This window comes from Camelus bactrianus, chromosome 17, assembly GCF_048773025.1.
Source record: "Camelus bactrianus isolate YW-2024 breed Bactrian camel chromosome 17, ASM4877302v1, whole genome shotgun sequence".
NCBI lineage: Eukaryota > Metazoa > Chordata > Mammalia > Artiodactyla > Camelidae > Camelus > Camelus bactrianus.
Window position 1 is genome coordinate 27,442,642 of NC_133555.1, and position 25,458 is coordinate 27,468,099.

Sequence of the window (25,458 nt, forward strand, 5' to 3'; positions counted from 1 at the left end):
GTGGGCACAAACGAATGACCAGGACACCCAGAGGGCTTAAGCAATCCCCAAAAGCAGGCTGCAGCTTTTCTGAAATGAAGGCTGAGTAAACACAGACACGCAAAAAAGCGGGGGAAAAACCCCAAAACAAAGAGAGTGTACCCAGGGCCTGAATCCAGGGGAACATGCATTTACCGGCGCCTCCTCCATGACTGCGACTTCCCCATCGGTGGCCTGGTCAGTGGCAAATGGAGATTAGTTGGGAATCACACTGGAGGGACATCGCTACTCAGACGCTACAAATTGAGGGCTGCTCCCTCCCCATCCACCTTGCACGGCAGGGAGCTGCCCACTCGAGCGGGAGCCTGCGTTCTTCCCAGCCTCGTTGCAAGTGGGCATTCTCTCTTCAATGTCAAATCCACATGCCCCCTGGACCCACAGCCCCACTTCTAGGAAGCAGGCCTACAGAAATACTAGCACGAAAGTCCACAGGTCAGTGATGTATGCAAGCGGTTCTACTGGAGCCACTTGTGGTCAGAAAAGGCTGAAACAAGCTACATGTCCGTCCGGCTCGGTTAAGTACATCAGGTAAGCCTGTACAGTGGAACACAGTGCAGCCATTCTGAAGAGGCGGTCAAGTCTGATCAATTAACAAAGAAGGGGTTCGCTGGAAGGTTGAGGGAAGGAAAGCAACGTGTATGGTGTAATCTCATGCACAAAACTGATGCATTTCCTGGGCAAGCAGAAAAAATCCTAACATAGGTCACGAAAGTGGGAGAAGGGGTCTCTTGTTACCTGGTACGTGTCTATAGTAGTTGATGTTGTAAAGTTTCTATAAATTCATTTTTTAAAAACCGGAGACTTCATGTTCCTGATCCAACCAACCTGATAAGGGACAGGTCCCCTCTCAAGACCCTCTTCTACCACAATAAACAAACACTGAAGGCCTCCCTTATGAAGGAAGGCTTCTGGGCCTACATTTACTTCTTTTTGTGTATTGTGGCATCTCAGAAGGGGGCTTCATTTACAGAGTTAGCTTTGCGAGCTTCAACCATGGAAACAGCCCACATTTCTCAGACCCTCTCTGATTGGGGTGACTCAGGGACACATTAGCAGGGAAGATTTTTCAATGCCTACACTATGGCCTTTGCTCCATGACCTCTCAATGGTGTCGAGCAGAGAAGCTGCTAGACCCGTGACTTCCTTGGCACGCCTGTGTGATGTATTTAACTGAACCAGCCTGCCAGGACTCCTTGAGACATTTGCTGCAAAAGCAGTACTGGGTGCTCACATCCTCTTGGCGCCAAGCTTGTAGAGGAAGGCAGGGAACCTACCCGCAAGAGGCCAGTGAGCAGAAAGTCAGCCCATCTAAGTAAGGCTGGAGAAACCTTGGACCAGGAGGATGAAGATGCAAACTGGGTGCCTTGGGAGTCACCCCTTTCTGCCGTCATTAGTCGTTAGAGGGGCAGCGCATTTATACCGAGTATCTTTGCTCTGCATGCATTCCAGAGCAGAGAGAACATTCATTCCTAATGAGTTTGGTGGCCCCCACTTTAGGTTTCTGACTCATCTGCTAAAATGGTCCTCGGTATTTCGGTCCTGATTTTTTCACTCAGAACTTCCTAATGTGGTCTCTCATCCCCAGCTCACTGCACCAGGAGGGCTGTGCCTTCTGCTCAAGAGCTGCTCTTCCAACCTGCCCGATTCTAACCAACCAGATAAAAACTCCTGCAGGCTAAAATCAGATCCTTAAACCTACAACTGGCACCTCCCTGTAAATAAGAAGGACATAAACTTTTTAGCTGCCCCTCTTTCTTCCCTGAAGGAGAAAAACACTCCTAAGTTAACAGTGTCAAAAGTTGACAAATGTTTACATCCTTGGGACAGAAAAAAGGCTCCAGACTGCTGGCACAAGGTTTATAGATAAACAAACATCTATGGAAAAGAATAAAGTTACAACAGATTGTAGGCTGGGTGACAGACATGGGCTTCTGTTTGGAATGGAGTCTTCGTGCCCTTCTCTGCTGCTGCATAAAGTGAAATCATCAGATTTGAAGGCTGTGCAGGGGGCCAGGCCACTGAGGTCTGGGAACTTTGTGGAGCACTGTTCATGGCATCAAAGGACATGGGTGAGGAAGAAAGAGCCCGGCGACTGTCCAGAGTGGGCAGGAGGTTCAGTGGACTTGAGTCTGACCCCTGCTCCTATACCGCATTTGTGAAAGGGCCGATAATGCTTGGTTTTAAGAGTTAAAGGAAGGACTGCTCCTAAGGTTTCTAACTCCTTTCCTGGTAGAAGAACCTTAATAATCAAAGGAAGATGTAAAAGTTACTCAGATTTGAAAATTAAAGGGCCTAGCCATTCTCTGCCCAGAGGTTTTCCATAATGGTTTCCTTTTATTCCAGATGTTCCTAGCTTCAAAAGACAAGCTATTTCCCCCTTGTAATCAAAGTCTGAATCTTTCCAAACACAAGTGGAGGTACTTTGAGTGCTGGGAAATCAGAGTCAAGCCTCCAGACAACAGCAATGGGAGCCTCTCTCCTCCAGGCCGTGGAGATGGGGGAGGAGGCGGGCAGGAAGAACCAGCAGAATGAAAAATTGCACTGCTCTACTTATAGACATTTTTTTTTTGTCAAAGAGCATCTTTCTGAACTGGGCTTAGGCCAGGACGTTGCCTAAGATCCTTAACACGATGGATACTCTGGTTGCCAATATGATTCCCTAAAAACCCTTAGAGCCAAAGGGCCCCCAGGTTTCTAGAGATTACTGTGGGACTCTACAAGGTCATGAGCGCTTAAGACAATTTTTTTTAACAGAAAAAGAAAGTGGCGGGGGCTGTCCTAGCCAGGGCTTAACAGCCGGCAGCTGTTGCAGTCTCTGCTAAGAGCAGCACGCCCTACGGAGACAACCCTCCTTACCATGACGGTGAAGGGGCTGTTGGGAATATCGACGCCACCAAAGCGCACGTAGATGACGTAGGTGCCCGGCTTGGCGGCCGTGTAGAAGATGTCATAGGTGCCGTCCTCGTTCTCAATGACGTCCGCCTCAGCCTCCGTGCCGTCCGGGGTCAGAACTGTGCAGGTCACCTTCCCCTTCCCGGCCGTCTTGGCGTCAACCACGAAGCCCACTTCCTCGCCGGTTTTCACTGTGGAGGCGATTCCAGGACCTGGAGAAAAGTTGAGGAGGAGAGCACGGAAGCTTTAGCCACGGACAGTTACCCTGGAGGCTTAAGAGGAGATCACACACGTTGGTGCTGTGTTTGTGAATGTCAGACCTTCAACTGCCACCACGCAGAGGGATGTCCCAGAGACCTCCTGGGGAAGGGGCTGCTCCAAGGAGCCTTCTACCCATTCTTATTAAATAAGGAGGTTCTGCAGGTTCTGAGGGCAACCGAATGTCACACCTGGTTTGCCAGTGTTCAAGGCGATGGGGATGAAGGTCAACTTGTATCAGCAAACATATATTAGCATTTTCTTAAGTGCCAGATACATATAAAGGTGAGCAAACCACTGTCCTAGCTCTCAAGATGCTCAAAAACTAACAGGGCAGACAGATGCAGGCTGGACACCAAGAAAGACAGCTCAACCTGCAATGGAAACGCTGAATAGGGACTAAGTTACAAAAAAAAAAAAAAACAAAAACAAAAAACCAACCATCCTTCAGAGAAGCATCCTGCAGCATATCTATGTAGAAGTGCTAAGAATTTCTATCCCAGGGTTGCCAAGCTGACAGAGGGCTTTCTGAGAAAGGGCGGAAAGGCTAGATTCTGAAAGACGGACACTCTTGGCTGGGAAGACTTACAACCTCTGTCTCCAAACAATGACCATTCTCTCTGACTCGAGGCACCCCTGTACTGAGGATCCATGGATTGGGGAGTGCAAAAAAAAAGTGTGAACTAAATGCACACTGGCTAAAAAAAAAAGCCAAGTGTGCAGAAGCCAGAGGGAGCGAAAAGAACATGACAGATAGTGGAGAGGCGAAGGGAAGATTGGAGCCCAACTGGGGAAGGCTCTGAGAGACATGCTGAGAGGTGGGGCCACAGGAGCCCCCAGGCTGAGCAGAATGTTCTGCCCAAGCTGGTGGAGGGAGCAGGGCCTTGAAGGCAAGGAGGAAGTCCCCACCCAATATTAACATGCCCTCAGGTTAGCAAAGATCCAGGTGTCCCTGGAACAGCACAGACCTAGGAGGTGGCCTACTGGCCAGTGTTACAAAATTTCTCAATGTTTTGTGGTGGGTGGGCCAAAAAGGGCCAGCTGAGGAACTTAACAATCTTTCCCTGAAAGCCAAAAGATTTTCTCCATTCAGAACAAGACAAGAAATAGAACACATCCAGGGTGGACCTTTGTTTAGCTTTATTTAAAGGGAAGCAAATCTGTTTCATTTCAGAGATGGGGGTTCACAGTTTGAAATCTGCTAGAAGCAGCACTGGAGTTGCAAGAGGTGTTCTTAAAAAACTGAAGGGCCCGTGATACTCAAATAGTCACATCTTAGAAATGGAAGGAACAGCAGATGCTCAAATATTCCCGGAGAGTTCCTCAGAGACTCATCCTAAGCACTGACGAAAAACCTAGACACTTTAACGTGCTTCTCTGGTGCTGGCCTGAAATGCTCGTGAATAAATCTTGAATAACTAAACCATCTTACTCATGAAAGGCATAAATTTGATGCTTTTCCTGAGAACCACCATCACAGTTGAAAGCTCAATAAATCACCCACTTCAAAAGTAATTATAATAGTTTCCATGTGCCTGGCACCGTGCTAACCACTTTTCATGCCTGACCTCTTCTAATCTCTGCAAGAATTCTGCAAAACAGTCTCTGATCCTTGGAAGAGCTTCTTAACTTAATTGTTCTCCAAAAAGATCTTTCATCTAAATCTGACTGAAGCTAAGAGTGGTTGAGCATCTTGCCCTGATGACACGGCTATTAAGTGAAAGAGAAGGGCCAGAGCTTGGCTTTCTGATGCCAGAGCCCACAGTCCTGCCCTTGACCTGCACTCACCGGTGGCCAGGCACTTGCTGGCATCGCCCGTCTGTGTGGCCCGGATGCGGTAGGGAGATAAGGGAATGTCATCCCCGCCGTAGGTGACCCCGATCATATAGCGTCCAGTCTTGTCAGGGATGTAGGTGACGGCGTATGTGCCATCTTTATTATCGTGGACAATGGCTCTTTTGGGTTTTCCCTCTTGGTCCTGTAGATCACAGAGAAATGCTATTTAGGATGTTGCCATCAGGATGCAGAAACCATGCAAGGAAAATCTTGGTGCATTTTGCTCATCAATTAGTGCCTCGAATGGGAGGAAAGGGGAATTACTGGCTTAATACAAATTTTTTTTTATGAGGTTGGGGTTGAGTGTGTGTTTGGGAGAGCAGAGGGTCATAGATCCCTTTAACACTGTGAAGGACATGGTCAATTTTTAGTGATTTTTTCCATCGAGTGAACAAATAGTTTTAGCTCTAAATCCATTGAAATGTAGGGGACAAGGGAGCAGAGCTCCTGCTTGTGCCCCACCACATTTACCTCCCTTCTCTCTTTACTAATAAGACCCTCATTCTTTGCTAGGTGCACTGCTCCCAGAGACTCCCATTCCTAGTATCCTTGACCATGAGGTTTAGCCACTTGACTTGTGACAAACTTCCGGCAAATGAGGAGAATGGGAGTCTTATGAAGGATTTCTGAAAGGGCTGCTGAAGAGAGCTGATTGAGTTGAAAAGTCCTGTTTTTCCCTTCTACCTTTCTTCCTCCTTTTGGCCTGCAATGTGGACTGGATGGCCAGAGCACCAGCAGCCTCCTGGTCCAGGAGGTCTAGGAGACCTTAGGGACAGAAGCCATATGCTAGGCCAAAGGAGCAGAAGGGTAAAGCCTGCTTCCTTGGCAAGCCACACAGCACTCAGGAGCCCTGTTTGGCCTCCAGGCCTCTTTAATGAAAGAATTATCCCATGTGTTTTAAGACACCCTCCTTTGGGGGTGTACTGTGATATGCAGCAGAACTTAGTCCGATGAGTAATTTTAAGCATTCAACAATAAAAACATAAGAATAGATGTAATAGAGAGCAAAATACATGAGAGTCACCAAAGTGTGGTACCTGGGGCCCTTAGACTTCTCAGGCAACTGTGTTTGTTCTCCTGTACAATTACTGACTCTCTGGTGGGGAAATGTGACAAATGTTTTCAAGAGATCAGAAACTGGTTGTTAAAATCCTGGTTCTTATCCCTGGCCAGGAAATTAGGTCTTATTAATGCAGTCTGGCTCCAGGAAATCATTCAATGTTACCGTTATCTGAACAGCAAGCAGGCCTTCCCCGGCATCTCTGGCATCGATCGCAAACTCCACAGGCAGGCTGGCAGGCACACCGTAAGTGCTGAGGCCAGGGCCACTGGCAGTCACTTTGCTGGCATCATATGTGGGAAGGACCTTGACCTTAAAGGGACTTGACAGACACATACACATCCTGGTTCAGTACGGGTATAATTCAAGCCAGCAACATTTGACCTCTCTTACATAGAGACTGGGACTGGGACTGGGGGTGGGGGGTATTTCTACAACATGTAAGATTTAAGCGCCTTAAATCCAGCAGAAATTTACAACCATGTAACCATCATACAACAGACCAGCTTTTCCTTGGTGCATTCCATGGGATATAAACTAATTCCCAAATTAGTTTGGGAAACATGGGGTTAAACACATTTAACCCTCTTTTGTTATACTAACACAATGATCACCAAAATGGAAAGAAAATATTGGAACTTCAGTTTTAACGTTTTATCTCAATCTCTTACTTTCTATTTTTAGTATGTTTTAGATGATGCATGACCTATTACTAAAATAACACATAAATATAATTTATACATATCTACAGAGCTAGAGCTATATGTAAAATCTTTATGTAAAATATGGATATTGGGGTACAGGTGAAACTTTTTCATCGTAAGTATGATTTAAAAAACACCTGGAGGCTGTTTTGAGAGGTGAGGAGCTTATGCAACATTTTTTGTATTATTATGAATGAGGAACAAGGTTTTTATTCAATACCTTCTGAGAATGCTATTTTCAACAAAATCCTCAACAAAGAAGTAAAAATCTTTGCCCCAATCAGAAAACGACTTGCAGGGTCACCAGAAAGAAGACCTTGATGAACTAATGCACTCTTTATTTCTTCAGAAATTCCCTACTCCTTAATTTCAGCTCATCTTTAAATTAAAGATGGGCTGAAAGGAACAAATGTGGGGGACCCAAGAAAGCAGGAGACGCAAACATCAAGGCTAATGTACTTTAACACCTGTGTGGAGCACACAGGTTCTTGGTGATCCTGATCGAATGGATGGGTGGATGGATGGGTAAATGGGTAGATGAACAAATGGATACATGCATAGATGGATACATGGGTGGGTGGATAGATATATGAATAGGTGAATGGATGGGTGGGCCACCGGAGCAGTGCTGGTCAATCCTGCTAAAGGGTGGGCTTGAGGTTGGTCTGGATTCTTTCCCTAAGTGTCAGGAGCTTACCTGCGAGGGATCTCTTCATCAGCATATTTAACAGAGACCATGTAAGGCCCCTCCTGGGATGGGGTGTAGGTCACTGTGTGTGTGCCATCCCCATTGTCCACCACGTTCACCGGCTCCACCAGACCTGAGAACAGAGGTGAGAAGTCTGAGGAACTACCTGGCCCCCACTTTACTCCACCCTGGGCTGAGTTCAAAAACGGTCACATTCACCTGTGACAGCTATTGGTTTTCACTGATGAGTAACACAAAGGAGAGCAGGCCATAATCAGAGGCCTAAGAAATCACAGGAGACAGGATCCCCAATTCATGGTTGCAGAGATGACCCTAAGAGAGACCTTAAGCCTTCTGTTGGCTGAAGTACACTCAGTTGGACCTAGAGTATAATTAAGGAGACTGCCTGCACTTGTTGCTGGAGGGCGTACGGCGAAGATGCGCGTTGCAGACATGCTGTATCCTTTCAAGCTTGGGATGTGGCAATTCTACTCCAAAGCCAAGAAAGGGCCAAAGAATCCAGAACTCTGAACAGAAAAATTAAACCAATGGGCTGGCCAGTCGAGACTTGTATCCACCTTTATCAAAGACCACAATGGCGCCAGCATGCTGGATGCAGGTGCAGGGCAGGTGAGGGTGCCAGTCTCATGCGGGGTGAGTGGCCTCTCAATGTGATGCCTGCGGGGGATGGTTAGAAATTACGTTAAAGCATAATCGAGACATGCTTTAAGATTGATGGACTCTAGATCCCAGTTCTAAATACGAGTGTCAAGAATGGGACAACTGCAGGGTAGACTAATCAAAGTGTGGCATACTCATTAAGCAAAGCAGATGAGGCAGGTACGAGGCAACTCCAGAGGTAAGGCCAGCAAGAGGCATGCGGGTTACGTAAGTCAGAGCAGCAGCCGACAGGAAAATGCAGATCTGTCCCCATAAAGGTACCCTTGGGGTCACGTTTAAAGAACTCTGAAATGGCTTCGAGGGGATGCGTCATGACTGGGAATCCATCTCATCAGCTAAAATTAAAAGGCTGCTACTGCATTGTCCTCCGAAACAGGCGCAGATATCTGAGTAAAGTTTCTCTCTCTTTTCTTCCTGCCCTTGTGTGCGCGTGTGCTCTGTCTGTCTCTGTCTCTCTCTCTCTCTCTCTCTCTCACACACACGTATGTCTTAAAGCTCAGTAACTTAGTGGAATCAGATTCCAGCCCTATGACCTCACTTCCCCCAAAACCACTTCAGCCCTGAGCTTCAAAGGGCATAACCTCCCACTGAACCCACTGAGGAGAAAGTTCCTCTTCAAAGAAGGAAGAACCTCATTTGCCACTTTGATGAAGCCAAGAACCTATCACTGAGGAAAAATCCAGATAATTTAATTAGTCAGAGAATGGCACATTTTAAATGCTGGAAGAGGGAATGTGGTCACCTACCGGAAAAGGTACGTTTCAACGCACGTCCGCGCTTTGTCCCAAAATGGCCTGCTAGCCTTACCAAACCCAAATTCCAGGCTGCAAAAGGGCAGGCCGAACTGCCCACAAAGCCCATTCCCTAGGAGACGTCCCCTCTCCAGAGAGTTGGGACAATGACCAAGCTTTGTGCTACATGGGCTGAGTATTGGTCATTTCCAGAAATTTGGGGTACATTCCCACGTGAGCACTAAGGCAACTTGAAGAGAGTTATCACCTCCAAACCCTCCACCCACCCAAATCCAGACCCATTCCAGTCACCTCACAAATGCTGAAACACATAACGAAGCAGTTGCAACAATTTTATATGTAAGGGCCCAAACACTAGCTTCATCTTGCTACTTTTAAAAAAATAGAAAATTTAAAAAGACATTTAGGGCCATGTTACTAAATGGGGGAGAAGGCAGGCCACTAGAAAAATAAACTCGTACTGTTCAGCTAGAATATGAAGCAGTAAAGTAATTTAAGAAAGTTAACATTGAGTTCATGACTGAACTCAAAAGCAAAGTGTCTGCTCTTGGTTGTGGCTGCCTCCGTCCTGGGCAGGTGAGTATCGGCAGGAAAGCAGGATGTGTACTTACCTCGTGGGCCCAGGACCCTCACTTCCAGGGGGGCCAGGCCAGCCTTGCTACTGTCCACTGTGAAGGACTGCAAGATGTGAGCTCGGACACCAGAGCCCAGACCTGGGCCAGCGATCTTGACCTTGCTGGGGTCCACGACATCCTTCACGGGAACCCTGAAGGGGCTGCCTAGAAAAGAGGTCACAGGATTCTAAGTACAGGCCCCCTAGCAGCTGGAGACTCACCTTGTGTGCACCCAGAACCGCACCGTTGCTCCACCCAGGCCCTCGGTTATGCCAGCCCCAGTCAGCTCCTCCTGCCTTGCTGTGTGTGCACCCATGTGCACCCACTATGTGCAGGCAAGGTGCCAGGTTCTGGGCCCGGAGTGGCTAATGGCCCTCCAGGAACGCACAATGCGGGAGAAGGATGAGGTAAGTCAGTCACTGTAATATCACATATAACACATAGGGGACCCATATACAAGGTACTGGTGGAGCATTCAAAAGGCAATGAATCTGGTCCTTGGGAGAACAGATAAAACTTTCCAACAATATCTGAAACATGAGAGTGAGCAGGCATTTCCCACATAGGCAGATGGAGAAGGGTTTGAAGCAGGGGGATTGGCACATGAAGAGGCCTGGACCTGAGGGAGGAGACATGAGGCTGAAGGAAGACGGTGAGCAGCAGAAGGAAGGCATGGAGAGGACTGCAGAGAGGTGGGCAGGCCATGCTGTCCACATCCACATCCCCTCCCACAAACTGCTCCTCAGGGGCCCCTGGAACCCATCCCTACAACACGGCCAGCACCTCCCCACCGCACATAGCCTTCCTGGTTCCCTGACAACTGGATGAAGCCTTGCTTTCTCCCGGAGTGTAAGCTGTGGCTCCCCCTGCATGGCTGACCCCATGGATGACACTGGGGCCCTCTGCCTCTTTGAGGGTATTGAGTTTAAAGACTGGTGAAACATTGAAAAGGCAGGGAGATTGGGATTTGTGAGGAAAGCACTCAACACAGAAACGAGGGCTGGGCGAGGACCCTCGTGAGATTCCCCAACCAAGGGAGATCAATAAGACCTACTCAGAGATGAGCCAGAAACAGGAGCCCCAGCTCCCCAGCTCCCCAGCACCATGCCTCAGACTGCCAAGTCCATCACCAAGTGGCAACATGTATCTCTTGCAAGAGTCCTTGTGCTCTCCATAAAGCCTGGAAAAGTTAATGATGTCTACTGTCACGTAAGCCGAGGTTTCTCTGCTTTGCATCCCAAAAAGTTTGTAAACTGTAGAATCAGGGACGATAAATTACAAAGACCATACAAAGAACCAAGGACCTGGCTTTTTAACAAAGGTTGGGCTTCAATGGCATCTGTTTTTTCAGCCAAGTGAAATAAATGGCTGACCCTGGCAAAGTTGACACCGCATTCCGTGCTGGAGTTGAGTGAAATGAAAGGGAGTTTTATTTGATAGACAACTGAGGAGTTCAATGTCAACAGTTGACAGCAATGGACTACCTTTGAGGCCAGTCTCCAAGTCACAGCCTCCAATGGACACTGTCTGAACTTAGTATGAGAGCAGTCAAGAACCAACAATATAACTTGAGCTTCAGAGTGGCAGATACCAAGCAATGGATGCCACTGTTCTGTGCTGTGTCCCAGGCAGACATCATCAGTCAATCACAGCAGCCTTTCTGCCTAATGCATTCATCTCAGTCGATCCAGTGGTGGAAACAGCCACGACCAACAGACCACAGCAGACCCACCAGAGGAAGCCGGCATGCCATTGCGGGTAAGACAGGATACCCTGTTAAAAATAACCCCACTATGGGTTTGTGTCAGGCCAGGAAAAACTAGGCTACTACGTAACCTACCAGAATTTCCATGAAAGCAAATCAGAAGCTACCAGGTTGCTGAATGTTTCACAGCAGAACCTTATGAGTTACCTTAGCTGTGAAGCCTGACACTAAGAACAACCAAGCAACACTTTTACTGGATGACTCTGCCTGGGAAAGTTCTGAGGTCAGCATTTGTCTCTAGGAGGCAACAGAGCCTGAAAAATAAAAGAGGCACCATCTACGTCTGATGAAAAAATGCCAAACGGGCCTCTTTCTGTTGTTTTGCTTGACGATGGCCATCTGCCTCAAGCTCGAGGGTCAGCCACAGGGGCCCAGCCTCTCACTCACTGCTGCAAGGGGAATTCCAAAGCTGATAGCATCTACCAGACTTTCTCAATAAAGTCAAAATAGTTCTGTTGCCTCAACGACCAGGAGATGGTCATCTCCACTGCTGTCTGCCTGGCGGGAGCCGCCAGCTCATCTCCTTCTACCTTCTCTCATCCCACATTGCACTTGATAAGGAGAAAGAGGAGACAGGAGACAAGAAAAGCGTGTGGTCAATGGACAGTCCAGCTTCCTGAAGTCAATTCAGAAACATGAAGGTAGGGGCCTCAGCCTGCCCCTTCCCCTCTGGGTCTCTCCCTGGCTTATGGCCTTTGGGGCAAGAACAACACTGACCCACGAGAGGCTCCTCCCATTCTCACAACACCTGAGACAAGGCACATGCTGATTCAGGAGCAGCCCTCGAGCCCTTAGACTTGCACCCACACCATACCACACACTCACCTACCCTTCTAGGTGTGTGCTGGGTGGCGATCAGTTCATTAAATAAACAGAACCAGAATCTATGGCGACTCTCCTGCTGGAGCATGAAAGGTGGAAGACCGTTCACTGCTGAAGTCAGATAACTTTTTTAAATGTTCGAATCATTTACAGCAGTGGTTCCCAACCAGGGGTGATTCTGTTCCCTAGTGGCTATCTGGCAACATTTGGAGATGTTTTTGGTTGTCACAAAAAGGGCTACTAAATACCCTACAGGAAATACATAACAGGATTATTATATTATTCCCTTTATATATCAAGCATATATACATCATTTAATAGAAGTTGATAAGTAAGAATTTGAGTTTTTGTATCTTTATGAGCTACCAGGACTGTCAAAGGAAAACAGAAAACAAGCCACATGTATAAGATGAATAAGAACTAACCACAAAATAAAGTGAAGATTTTCAACTTTGTAAAGAATCAGCTTTCCTTTAAACTACAGTCTAGGTCCTCCAACCCATGAGTACCCATTTTCAGTCAAAATGCCAGGCCAACGCTTTTTGCCATACTACAGGTCCTCCTAAGATGAGAGTTGGGATTTTCTTGGAGATGCAGCCCTAAGGAACATCTCCCTCTGCAGCTACTGCAAACATCAGTCTTCCCCATTCAGAGAGAGAAGCAAATTCAAACCTGCTTTCATGAAAAAACCAATTAATCTTTGCGTTCCTTTCAGAAGGACAGCTTACCAGGGATGTGGGATCCTCCATATGTGATATTCACATCATAATCCCCAGGAGCAAAGGGGACGTACTCAGCGCTGCAGCTGCCATCTTTGTTGTCTCTGCAGTTTATCTTTGACTCGGATGGTCCCTCGACAGTTATGCCAAGACCCCCAATTCCTGCCCCTCTGCAAAGTGCGGAAAAGAAAGCCAAGTTGTACCAGTGGTTCATGCCAGTCTGCTTATTGCCAACATTCATTTAAAATCCCTCTATAAACTATCCCATTGAGACAACCAGACTGAATGACTGAGACACCTCGCACACAGGGCATTTCTCAACAGTGTAACAGAAATAAAAACAGCTTTGATCCCTCCTTTCCAATGTTTATCCTTTGTTGGTTTTTCTTATCTAATTGCACTAGATGGCTTTGAAAGTACATTTCAGCTATGTGACTTGTGACCTTTTTTTTTTTTTTGCTAGAAGACAAGATTTTTCAATTCTAATAGGAATATTTCTACTATTTCACTGAAATATGAAATGGGCTCTACATTTCTGCATTATCAAGTTAAGGAGCTTCCATCTATTCCTGCTTTGCTCAGCAGTTTTATGACGATTATCAAGTGCTTTTTGTTACTTTTTAAAGCATCTTTGGTCTTCCTCTGCAAAGAAAAGTCACTGCAAAAGATAATATCTCACATATTAAACAAAAAACAAAAAGACAAAAAAAACAAACAAACAAACAAAAAAACACCTCTCAAAAGTTGGGAGACCGTGACACATATGGAAGATACACCTATAAAACTTCTTGAAAGGAGTTAAACTACCTAGACCTACTCCTTTTTCAGAGTCAACACACAGATCCCAGGGCCTTGCTCACCTGGTAACCACGGTGAAGACATTGGGTTTGTTGGTAAAGGCCTCTTTCAATCCAGGTCCTTGAGCTTGAACCCGAGACGGCTGGCAGCCTTCGGTTACAGCCACTTTGAAGGGACTGTTTGGGACAGGCACATCATCGTATGTCACCTCCACCACATGGAGGCCTGTTCAAAACAACAAAAGAAACGTATTTGCATAGCAGTCAACTGTTTCTGGGAAATGACACTCTGGCATTCAAGTCTATGTGCTATGCCAAGTTATTTGAAAGGAACAGGTTAAACACCAATGTTGGCTGGTATGGTTTGATTTTTTTAAAAATACAAACTATGCTTTTGTTCACTTGGCAGTGATATACCACCACCACCCACCCCCAATGTACACACAAGAACTCTCCTCCAAGCAAATATCACCAAGTATATATTCAAGACAGGCATCTTAAACACACTATTCTGATTTGAGAAAACTCCATCTAGTCACTAACCAAAAGACAAAGAGAAATTCATGAAATAGAATAGACACACACCCACAAAAAGAGATTGAAAATACCTATACCAGAATGTTTAGGAATTAAGCATCCAGGGAATGAGGATATATGGTGCTTTTATTTTTTCTTTTTATGTTTTTACGATTTCTCAAAATTTTTAATATTCAGGAAATTTTTTAAAAATTGCACATATGAGCAACATGCAATGACATCACCCCATAACCTGCTCAGATGAGGCTGAGGCTAAACCCAGCCCAAGAAGCACACAACAGGGCCAGCATGTCAGACACTGAGCAGGCAGGTGGCTCTGCTGGGGCAGGCAGTTTCCACATTGCCCTGTCTCTTTGCATGTGCTCCTGCTGAGACGGGCAAAGCACAGGAGGCAGCACCAGTCACTGGGAGGAAATGGCCCAGCATAGATTTGATCAAGGGTCTTATTCCAAGGAGAAGTCAACTCACCTTTTTCAAAGGGCGTGTACTCCACCTGGTAGGTCCCATCAGCATTGTCCGTGACGAAACACTCAGTGGAGGCCCCTGAGGGGTTGGAGATGTGGGCCTTGATGTGGTCGCCCCCAACCTGTGTCAGGGGTCGCGAGTCGACTGTGAAGTCGGTGGTGGCTTCACGAAACACACCTGCAGAACAATCACACAGATAAGAATGTCACCAACACCTTGGATCCAGAAGGAAACCCAAGAGCCAAGGTTCTTGGCACTTTGGAATACATATGTCTAATTTCAGTGGCAGCAGACAATGGGTCTCTTTGACACAAAAATCAGTAATATTCATGCCTCTCCACATCTCCTCCTGGCAAAAGAAGCTTTTTCCAGTGTAGCCTCAGCCAAGTGACACTTCTTGGGACAAAGGTGGGATCCAGGACAGGTTAAAGGGTGAAGACAAGATAGCGAGTGTGGTATTAGCCAGCATCACCTTCTATACTTTTCAGGTAAGTGCCAAAAATGTAATATGCTGAATTGAGACATAAAAATCTAGATTTCTGGTTTTGCCAGAAAAAATGGGAGAATCTGCTGACAGTGCTGGGAGCATGAAGAAACAGAAAGCTGGGGCTGGGCAGCAGAAACACCATGAGCTCACCCCTGCACTCTGGTCCCCTCTACCACGCCCTGATGCACAGGCCACAGGTGAGTTTCCTTCCACCTCGTCCAGCCCTTGTAGGCACTTGAATTTGCAGCTTTGGCTCTCTGAATTTCTGGTGACCCCTAATCCCATGTTACTTTGGCAGCCCCCACTCTTTTTCAAGAAACCCACCTTTTCCTTCTATCCCTGGCCCAAAGACCTTGACCCTGCTGGTGTCCACGGCAGGCTCCACCTTGACGCGGGCGGGGAAGTGTGGCACCAGCTCCCCGCCATATTTCATGGTCAGCGTGTACATGCCAGCGGTCAGGGGCACGTAGGTCACCGCGTAGGTGCCGTCCTTGTTGTTCTCGATACACACTTCGGCTTTGGCTCCTGAGTCCGAGACAGCTTCCAGCCCCAGGGCCCCGGGCCCCGCTTCCGAACAGTCAACGCTCAGCAGCCCGGCCTCGCCCACCTTCCCGTGCTCCAGCCCTGGGCCCGACGCCACGACTTTAGAGGGATCAAACGGCATTTCAATGTCGGCTTTGAAGGGAGACCCAGGTATGTGGACTTCTTCAAAGAGAATGTTGACGAAGTACTCCCCGGGCTTGGTGGGGAGGTAAGAGACGGAGCATGTCCCATCGCCGTTGTCTGAACACTCAATCTTGGCCTCGCACGGCCCTTCGACTGTTAGGCCCAAACCTCCAGTTCCAGCTCCTTTGGTGTCGATGGTGAACTCGGCAGGCTTGCCCACAAGACCGCCTTCAAGGCCAGGACCGTGGGCCTTCACCTATTCGAACAAAGAATAAAAGTCAGACTCTGCCCAATGCTGGTATCGCTGCTCGGCCAGCACCATTTTCAACACCCAAGCCTGCTGTCAGCACTGAACTGCATCTCGATGAAGTGCTCCTTCTCCCTGGGGCCTAACTTGTGTCACACACACTCACCCATGCCACTCAGTTACAGCCACACGTAGTGGATGCTGCAAATGGCAGAGGAAGGCAAGCAAGGCTGTGAGCTCATTCAGCACAGCAGGGCACAGCAGAGGTCTGGCTTCCCTCTCTCCTGCCAGGCTCAGCTCAAGGGCTGGAGCTAGAAATCTTATATCCAAGGCAACGAACACAGTCAGGTTTCCTGGCTTGAGTGCTCACAGAATGGCTTTCACGGACCTCGCTCTTGCCTTGGCTGCTACACCTCCCTCGACAAATTCTGCATCATCAAAAACCAAACTGTGATAGTGGATACGTGTTATACATTTGTCCAAACCCATAGAGGGTGCACACCAAGAGCGAACTCTCTTGTCAACTATGAACTTCACGTGACAGTGATGTTGATGTAGGTTCATCACGTATAACAATGCACCGCTATGGCGGGGGTGGTGATAATGGGAGGTTATGCATGCGAGGGGGAAGGGGGCAGATGGGAAATCTTTGTGCCTTCCTCTCAATTTTACTATGAACTTAACCTTGCTCTAAAGAGTAAAGTCTAATAAAAAAATTAAAAAATAAACTAAAGGAGGGGATGAAGCTTTCATCTCTGATTCAACAAATGAGAGAGGGTTTTGTACAACTCATGCTGTTGAGAACACCAGAAAATCTCTAAAACCCTTGATTCAGGGATATCAATGGAGGAAATGATAATGGGAATAACATATTTTTATGCTGCATCATAATAGCTTCTGTAGGAGGGGCTCACTGTGTGTGCCAGATGCCAGACCACAGGCTCCACGCCCACCATCTCACCTCACCCTTACAGGCTCACTTTGAAGTGAGGACCGTCATCCTGCTGACAAATGAGGGAACAGAACTCAGGGAGAGGAGTCCCTCACCAAAGCCTCGCAGTCAGAGCAAGAGGAGCAGGGGTGAGATCCAGCTGCTGAGGGGGCCCCTCACACTGAGTCGTAGGAGAACCGACTTTCATCACAAAACAATTGTCTCAAAGTCTCTGCCAGGCAGAACCAGAGAAGGACCATGGTGTTACATTTACCAACAGGGGACAAGTTCTGGAACAAAAACAAAAGCTAACCTTGGTGGGATCGGGAGGCAGCGAGGCCTCCACTGTGTAGGGGGTCCCGGGCACGGGGTGTCCATCGTAGGTCACGTCAACGGCATACAGCCCCTCCTCCCGAGGGATGAACTTGGCCGTGCTGCTCTCCCGGCCAGCCACGGGCGCCACCAGACACAGCACAACCTTCCTCGAGGGGCTCAGGATGGTCACGTCCAGCTTCCCCTGGCCTCCCGCCCCTCTGGTGTCAATGGCGAACTCTTGATCCTTCCCAACTTCGACTCCTGGAAAAGGGAGACAAGCCAAGGGGATGGGCTGACCCTGCAAGCAAGAACACAACTGAGGGGGAGAAATGACAGTTCCCTGGACATGGGGCCTGTTTTCAGCCTCTACACAGACAATGGCTGATGCACCACAAGAGGCAAGAGTGAGTAAGAGCAATCAGCATTCTGTCCTCAAGCACAAGCAATACAAGAATTTTAATTAATTACTGGTAATAACAACAACAGCCATCATTCACTGAATGCACTTTATACACCAGGCACGAGGATGGCATACCACCTCCTTTCATCACAACCGTATAGGATATATATTAGTAGCCAATGGCTTTAAAAGACGGGGAAACTGAGGCTCAGGGGGGTTAAGTGACTTGCCCAGGGTACACACCCAGCAGACCACAGAGCTGGGACTCAAACCTCAATTTACTTGACTCCACAATCTGAGTTAAGTTATAACCTGACACTGCCCTCTCTTCTTTATTTACTTTTGGTGTTAACTTTGTATCAAAACACTCCCAGAAGCCAATGTTTTATTTACTGATTCTTGGCAGCAAGCTCAATCCTACAGCCAAGAAGGCAAAAGTCGCAGAGCTGGCCAGTGCGGGGGCACGGAAGCAAGTCCTGAGAACTGACTCTCTGTACCATGCTGATACTTGAAAGGTCTTTGCAAAGCAGGGCCACAAAAGGCCCATGTGTTACATTTGACAAAAACAAGGAAAGGACTCTGAACCAAAACAAAAGCACTGTGGGCCTACGGCCCCCACCACAACCCAGGGAAATCCTGACTTGGGAGATACAGGGCCTGCCGAGATGAACAGCATCGAACCACAAGCAAAGAGGCCTTGGAGCTCCATGTCCCAAAGACTTTTTCTAATTGACATCATGCTTTTTCTGGTCTAGAGTCAAACCCTTCAGTGTCTTGGAGAAAAGGGACATGTAAAGGATTGGACAGTGACCGTTCTTATACTCAGAGCTGGCTGCTCCCCCAAGGACAATGGCCAGCATTAAGTTCTCGCTTCAGAGCCCCCTGAGCTGGGAGCTGGCCTCATTCACAACCTGTACGCTTGGGTCACAAGGCAACGAAGGAGCTCGCTGATGGTCCCACCAAGACCTGGAGAAGCCGGCACAGGTGGAACATGGCGCCTGGCCTGGGAGTATGCCCTGAGCCCCACGTGACCCTGAAACCAGGAGAACGTGTGCTGGTGAGGTGTAGCCAGGCTGCGGCCACTGGGCAGCTAAAGCCAACGAGAGGACGTAGACGTGAACATTATCCAAGATACACTGACGCAGAAAGGCAGGCTGAAGATGTACGGGTGTAGTGAGGTAACATAAGTGCAAAATAAATACTGCCAAACGTCTTCTGTGGCACGTAAGCAAGTGCAGATGGAGAAAGAAGACGTGGAAGGACAGAAACGGAACTGGTAAGCTCGGCAAAGTCAAGGGAGGGGGAGAGGTGATGGTTAAAGCGGAATTTGCTCTTAACTGTGATGTGTTTTAGATGAAAAATGGATTTTAAATACTACTTGTGTCAAAAATAATTTTACGAACTTGGGGTTAAGTACATCAATGTTCATATTATACTAGTCTCTTTACCTTTGTATGCTTGAAATTTTTCCGAATTAAAAAAAGTTAAATGAATGACATGAGCTTGTGCTAATAAGATACCTAATAAGCTAAAGGAATATTTGAATGGGGTGGTGGGGTGCATTGCAGTTGTGGTTTCTGGGTGCCAGGGAGTTGGCTTTTATGATTGACTGCTGACTCTGATGTGGATTCAGTGGCCAAGGATAGTTGGCACAATAGAATTCGTCAGAAAGTGACATACTCCACCTTCCCTTTGTCATAAAAGCCTCCCACCGCGATGCCAGCAGTTACTGAGGGCTGACTACAAGCTAGTCCCTGAATTCTTAGCTCACTGAATCCTCACAATATTCCTTTGAGTCTTCTTCCCACACCCTCCACCGTACAAATGAGAAAAGGGCGGCTCGGTGAGGTTAGGGGACAGGTAGGGTCACAGAGCTACTCTGCAGCACGGCCCTAATTCAAACCCCAGTCTGTCCAACTGCACTGTCTCTTAAGTCAGAAGTTACTTCTCTGTGCACTATATTTTGACAGCTTTCTAACTGCTCTTCGATTATCTCCCTCCATTCACACACTTACTGTTTTCCAGCCCGTTGATTTTTATCCTGCTCAGATCCAGTGGAGCAGCCACGCCCACGGTGAAGGGGCTCTTAGGGATGGGGTCACCACCGTAGGTAACCAGAACCTGCATGTTGCCCTGGAACGAGAGAAAAGTGAGGACACGTTTGGATACCAACATACCAATTTGGTGTTTCAACCTGCCTTCGGGTCTTTCATTCTTCCCCAAGACACAGAGTATGTGCCTCCAGGCAATTTAGAAAGCATCTCAGATATTTCTCTAAGTTTTGGGGCCCATGGCAAGAAGGACAGAGAAATCAGATTGAAAAAAAGAGCAATGACAGGGACAGCTTAATAAGCATACCATTTTCGTGCTTTTTTTCTTTCATCCCCGTGTTTGTGCTTTTAAGTTTCCTCACTTCAATCTCAAAACAGTCCTAAGGGTGGTTCCCTGTCATTTCCACGTTTCCAGGAAAGGAAACTACAGCTCAGAGAGGTAAGGTCACTTGCCCCAAGTATGAGAGCTGGGCCTCCCAAACCCATGTCCTGGCTGCTCTGCCACACCACCTCCCCGCCCAGCACATCCCCGACCCTGGCCATGGGCAAAGCAGGGGGTCTGGGGGCCTCTGATGGAACAAAACCATTTTTTTCCATGGCCTAGGAATTGATTTCAGGACACCAGGCTGGGAAAGGGATTTGCGAGTTTGCCTGAGGCAGTTATAAGACCACTGCACAGTATCTAAACTCCCGCATCTAAGTCAAGGAAAGAAAAGTTGCCAGTGTAAAGGCAGGCTGCGCCTGTGGGCTTGGCAGGCCCCTCACCAGCAGCCCTGGTGGTCTCAGGGGTGCGGCACGGCCAGTCCCGGCCCACTCACTGCTGGCTTCCACTCTCCACGGTCAGCTGAGTCCCCGCCCTCCAAACCAAAGCTCCATGAAAGCTCACAGCTGTCTCAGTAGATTAAGGTCCCCCTCACCTCAACTGTCTGGGCATCACATAAGAGGACGTGGGAGGGAAAGCAACAAGGGGGCGGGGCGATGATTCCTGCAGGAATACAGAGGGCTCCTTGGAATTCAGCCCCTGCTGAAAGCTGTCTCAGATCAAGTGCTAAAAGGGAGTAGCTTTTGGCCTGTGAATATTTTCTCACATTCCTTTTGTAATAAAGAAGAGGGGGGAAAGCCAAGACAAAAATTGGTTGCATCGACGAAGGAGGGAGGATTGATTTTCCAGGATGCATTCACACTGCACCCAAAACCAGTGGGCCCTGCCTCCAGAGTGTAACACCTCATGGTAAGATGTATGCGGATCCCGCTCAACGCATTAGGGACTCATTTGTTGCTTCAGCCACCATGGCATTCCGAACGGTGTGCCCCTAAACCCCTAACTCCTCCAAAGCCTCACAACGAACCAAGAATCCTGGAAGAACCTTCCCCACCACCCACTGCAAGTTTCCTGACTGCTTCTCTGGAGTGCCAAAGCAAAGAGGGGAGACCTCTCTTTCAGTTAAGCCCCTGCCCCATAAAATAAAGCACAGTCTCATCCCCAGTCATAAAAAAAAAAACTCAGATAGGACATGAACTCTACCTTGAATACCCTAACAAAGAGGAGGGAGAAAGCTTAGGGGTTTACATCTGCGATGCTCAGTAGCATTTTAAGATTTCCCCTGAGCCCCCAGCCAAGGAACAGCCTGTGTTTTCCCCAGAAAGCTGGGAAGTGAGGAATGTCTGGGCAGTGACCAACGGTGCATTTCACGGATGTTGCTGCTTTTATTCTCTTCTCTACCATGTTTCTGAGACGCCAGTCTCATTCCATATGAGACCTTTGGGACAGGACCGAGAGAGCCATGTACAGCCCCTCCTCCAGGGACCTGTGACAGCCAGGGCCACCAGCAGTAGCGACATGTCAAGGGAGGCACTGTTACCCTGTGAGGCTCAGTGAGCTCCTGGGGCTTCTGAAAGGTGCCACAGCAGCACATGGAGTTTTCAATCCCAGGGGCTCCTGACTCAGCACGTCAGGGAGCTGCTGCCGCCAGCTCCTCAAACCCAGTGTTTGGGGACGCTTGGGGTGAGAAACTACAGTCACTGAGGCACAGACAACCAAAAGCATGGAAGGCCACATCCTCGGGGGAAACTGGCGTTGCTTCATGGCCTGCCTATAAAATCAAGCCTCTGTCTGACCCCTGCGAGGGTCTTCAAGCCCCAGCCCAATGAGTCCACATCCCTCTGAGGCCAAAAGTCTTACCAATGTCTTTTGACAAGAAATAATAGGATCAACCAGCAACACCTATCCCTGGCCCCCTGCAGGCAGGCGAGCTGTGGCCCAGGGCCCTGCAGGGGACAGCAGCCGCCCACAGGTGTCAGGGCACAAAGAGCCAGCAGCCAGGCGGGGGCTGCGGCTCCTCACACAGCAGCCTGCACTCGGAGGGTGCAGTGCTCACCCTGAGCCAGGACCCACCCTTGTCTCTCCACACCCTCAACAGCTGCATTTCTGGGAAGTTCCAGCCTCTGAATTCCTAAAGCCACCACAAGAAGGTGTGCCTGTGGGCGGCAGCCTGCAGAGGATCCCTGCCTGTGTTGGCACAGCTTTTTGGGTTGACCCAAGTTTCCTAACCACATCCAAGAGCAGAGCTCAAAAGGCACCCTTATTTAGCCCAATGTTGAGCTGCTCTTCAGAAAAGAGAGTTCAAAGTAGAATGAGGATGTGCCGGCCCCACTCTCCTACCAGATTACAAGGATCTCTTGTTGATTCTGCTTGTAAGGTGAGGCTCCACTTCCTTTATTCACCCACTCAGACACAAATCCATACAAAGCACATAAAGCATCAGGCCCTGTATATATATATATATATATGTGACACCCCATCCTGGGGAACTCACAGTTTAAGAAAAGATATTTAATCTGTTTCCTTTGCCATAGGGAAATAGGCAGAGTTGCAAATTGTCCAAATAATGAAGCAGTCAACCTCACTTTAAACAACAAAGAAGAGGTACCATAAAGTCATCACACCAGAGGCAGGTGTGACAACAGACTGACAGCATTTGGACAAAAGCCCGAAGGGGCCACTAAGCATGCTGACAGCCCCCATGCTGGCTACAATCAGAGAAATGTATGAACTTGACCTTGGGGTGACTGGAAAAAGGCACCTTCCACTCCAGCTTCATTTCAAATGTGACAAAACAGGACCTGGGTTCCCAACTTCCACCTCTGCCTCAACTGGCAGCTGGGGCCATCCAGGGTGATGGATTTTGAAGCCCTTTCTGAGAGTGAGGGTCAAAACCTGAGCCTGTCCTGATGTCTGCAAGTTACTTTCTGGCAGCTCAGCTGAAACACAAAAAGGTGTATGTGTATATAGGATGAAGTAAGGGTCTCAAAACATTTGTGGAAGAGTCTATGATCTTGTGATCTTGACCAGCGTGCATGGTCGTGCTTTCTGGTACCTCCTCCTACAGAATGTGAGAATTAGCAATAAAGATGCCATCGAGCTAGTGCTGTCAGTGGTAAGACTCCCACCAGCCCTGATAAGCATCAGTAGGGAAATGATTACCTACTTAGCACTGAGCCCCCTTATGAGAAGACGGTATTCATCTACAAAAGCATCAGTTTAACCGTTACTAATAATGGACCCTTGTTGGGGTAAAAATAAACCACAGGAAGAAGCACATCTGGAGATAAGAGGCCACACAAGAACCTGTCCCAGAGAACCTCCTACTGCCAGGGAAGTTCTCATAGCAAAGATTCCACCTCCAGGCATATGTACCCCCAGTGCAGGGGGACCCCTACACCAATCCCTCCTCCTCACTGTACCCCTCATTCTTCCCCATACACCCCGGCCAGGTCCTCACTGAGAAGGCCCCAGGCAGGAGTGATGCTTCTCCAGCAGTGCATCTGCAGAAAACATCGCCCTTCTTCTCTCACAAATGGCATTTTTCACAGAGGGGGACTCTTTTCTTCAAGAATGAAGGAATCTCAGGGGTCTGGAGTGACTGTCTAGAACACTATGCGTAAGTAGCAGAACCCAGGCTTTTCTGCAGGGATATGCGTTCCCCAGACCCTAGAGGTGTGGATGGACACGAAGCCAAGGAAATAAACATGAATTTGTACAAAGAGGTATTTTAGGCCCTTATTGCTTAAAATAGTCAGAGCAAAGCAGACTGGATGGCAAAATCCTGTCTGTACTTCTCTATTTTGTAAAACGGAATAATTTAGTGCCCAAAATACTATTTTGGGCCTGAGAGGCTCTTTGAGAAAGACCCCACTACACCACCTCGTAAAAAGGATAAACTAAGGTAAAAGGGCCAGCACGGACAAACAAAGGTGTGGCAATTCTTGCCCTGTGAGTAATTAATAAAAGACTAAACGGCAGCTGGTAAAGACGGGAGAATGTGTGTAAGAGAGAAGCAGGTATTAATATTAGCCTGAATTTCAAGAGCTCAGCGTTTCTCTGCTAAAACCTGAAGCAGAGGTGGGAAATTGGGGTGGGGAGACATGGCTAGCTTCCTGCTTACTCTTGGAGAATCCTTCAAGTCCTCCTGGCAGAACCAACCAGGCCTTTTGTCAGCGCTCTCAGGGAGGTGTAGAATGAAAGGGTGAATCTCCCAAAAGGGAGCACAGGTCAGAGCACAGATCATCCCCTTAATGTCCAAAGTGACCCAGCCCAGCACCGAGCAGGGAGGGGCCGTACCTGCTGGGTGGGTGTGTATTTAACGGTGTGGGAGTAGTCATAATTATCGATGATGTCCAAATCCTTCACCGCGTCGCCAGGAAGGGAGCTGCTGAACTGCACATTGAGTGGGGCTTTTCCAGCCCCCTTGGTGTAGACAGTGAAGTGGGTCGGTTTCCCGTTTTCCACACCTGGGAGGAGACAATGCAGTGAGAGACAGGCCCGGCTGGAGGGGTTTCACCCTTAGAACCAGTCTGACAGGTTCATCAGCACCGGCTCCAGCAAGGCAGGTGGTGGCAGTGACAGGGGCTGGCGCTCAGCCACTGCCAGCAGCTCAGACCTAGCACCGGCCTTGCTGAATGGGAGCCCTGCTCAGGGGAGGTGAGTCACTCTCAGCCCCGGATCAATCGTGCCCACTGCCAAGAGCCCGCAGAAGGCCTCGGGGTGGCCTCACACACACACATACACACCACCTTACCTGCTTTGCTGAGCCCTGGGCCTTCTGCCTTCACTTTGCTGGCATCGTGGGAAGGGTCAACTTTGACTCTGAAAGGACTGGCGGGGATTTCCTGTAGCAGAGACACTCTCTCAGTAGGAAAGTCCCTGAAGCACCTGCCTGGGCTTAGCCTTCTGCCCAAAGCCAAGGGAGATGAGACCTCAGCATGACTTCTCTAGTGGGTGGCGAGCAAACTTCTGCTGCCACCGGTCAAGTCTTCACACACGAGCATCAGGCAAGGGCCATCAGCGGTCGCTTACAGGATGTGTTCCCCAAAAGAATCTGACAGCTCTCAGACTTTAACACCAAATGCTGAGTACATAGGATGCAAAACTACTACCAGGAATAAAATCCAGAGAGACCATAATACACTGGGTCAGAGGAAGGAAATGTCCTCCAGGGACAGCAGAAAGCTATTATGGTTTGAGGAGTGCAAGGAATTGATCAGTAATACAATGACTGTAATTCTCCAAAAAGAATGTTAGAGACTGTCAAAACAAAGGCAGAACAGGTTAACTGGATAAAGCCAACTCAAGACTAACATCTTTAGGCACAGAACTTTCTCCAGAGGTCCCTATCTTTATGCAAGGTGAATCTGAATCACCAGGATTCCATTATTCCCTGTTTTAGGGTACT

At 48.2% G+C, this 25,458-nt stretch overlaps 1 protein-coding gene across 4 annotated transcripts in view; it reads right to left on the minus strand.

Annotated features, from left to right (window-relative positions):
- The window catches only part of FLNB (filamin B), a 128,515-nt gene that overhangs the window by 26,962 nt on the left and 76,095 nt on the right, over positions 1-25,458 (minus strand). For 2 of the 4 annotated variants that reach the window (XM_074344610.1, XM_074344613.1), the window contains exons 17-30: positions 24,805-24,895; positions 24,348-24,517; positions 19,691-19,808; positions 17,274-17,536; positions 15,441-16,038; positions 14,633-14,806; positions 13,691-13,853; positions 12,840-13,000; positions 9,522-9,689; positions 7,487-7,610; positions 6,251-6,407; positions 4,978-5,167; positions 2,896-3,143; positions 142-213 (exon numbers count right to left, since the gene is read on the minus strand). In XM_074344610.1, the coding sequence (XP_074200711.1) occupies positions 142-213; positions 2,896-3,143; positions 4,978-5,167; positions 6,251-6,407; positions 7,487-7,610; positions 9,522-9,689; positions 12,840-13,000; positions 13,691-13,853; positions 14,633-14,806; positions 15,441-16,038; positions 17,274-17,536; positions 19,691-19,808; positions 24,348-24,517; positions 24,805-24,895 (2,697 nt within the window). The remainder of the gene's footprint in view (positions 1-141; positions 214-2,895; positions 3,144-4,977; positions 5,168-6,250; positions 6,408-7,486; positions 7,611-9,521; positions 9,690-12,839; positions 13,001-13,690; positions 13,854-14,632; positions 14,807-15,440; positions 16,039-17,273; positions 17,537-19,690; positions 19,809-24,347; positions 24,518-24,804; positions 24,896-25,458) is intronic. The other 2 variants (XM_074344611.1, XM_074344612.1) reach the window with 2 other exon arrangements.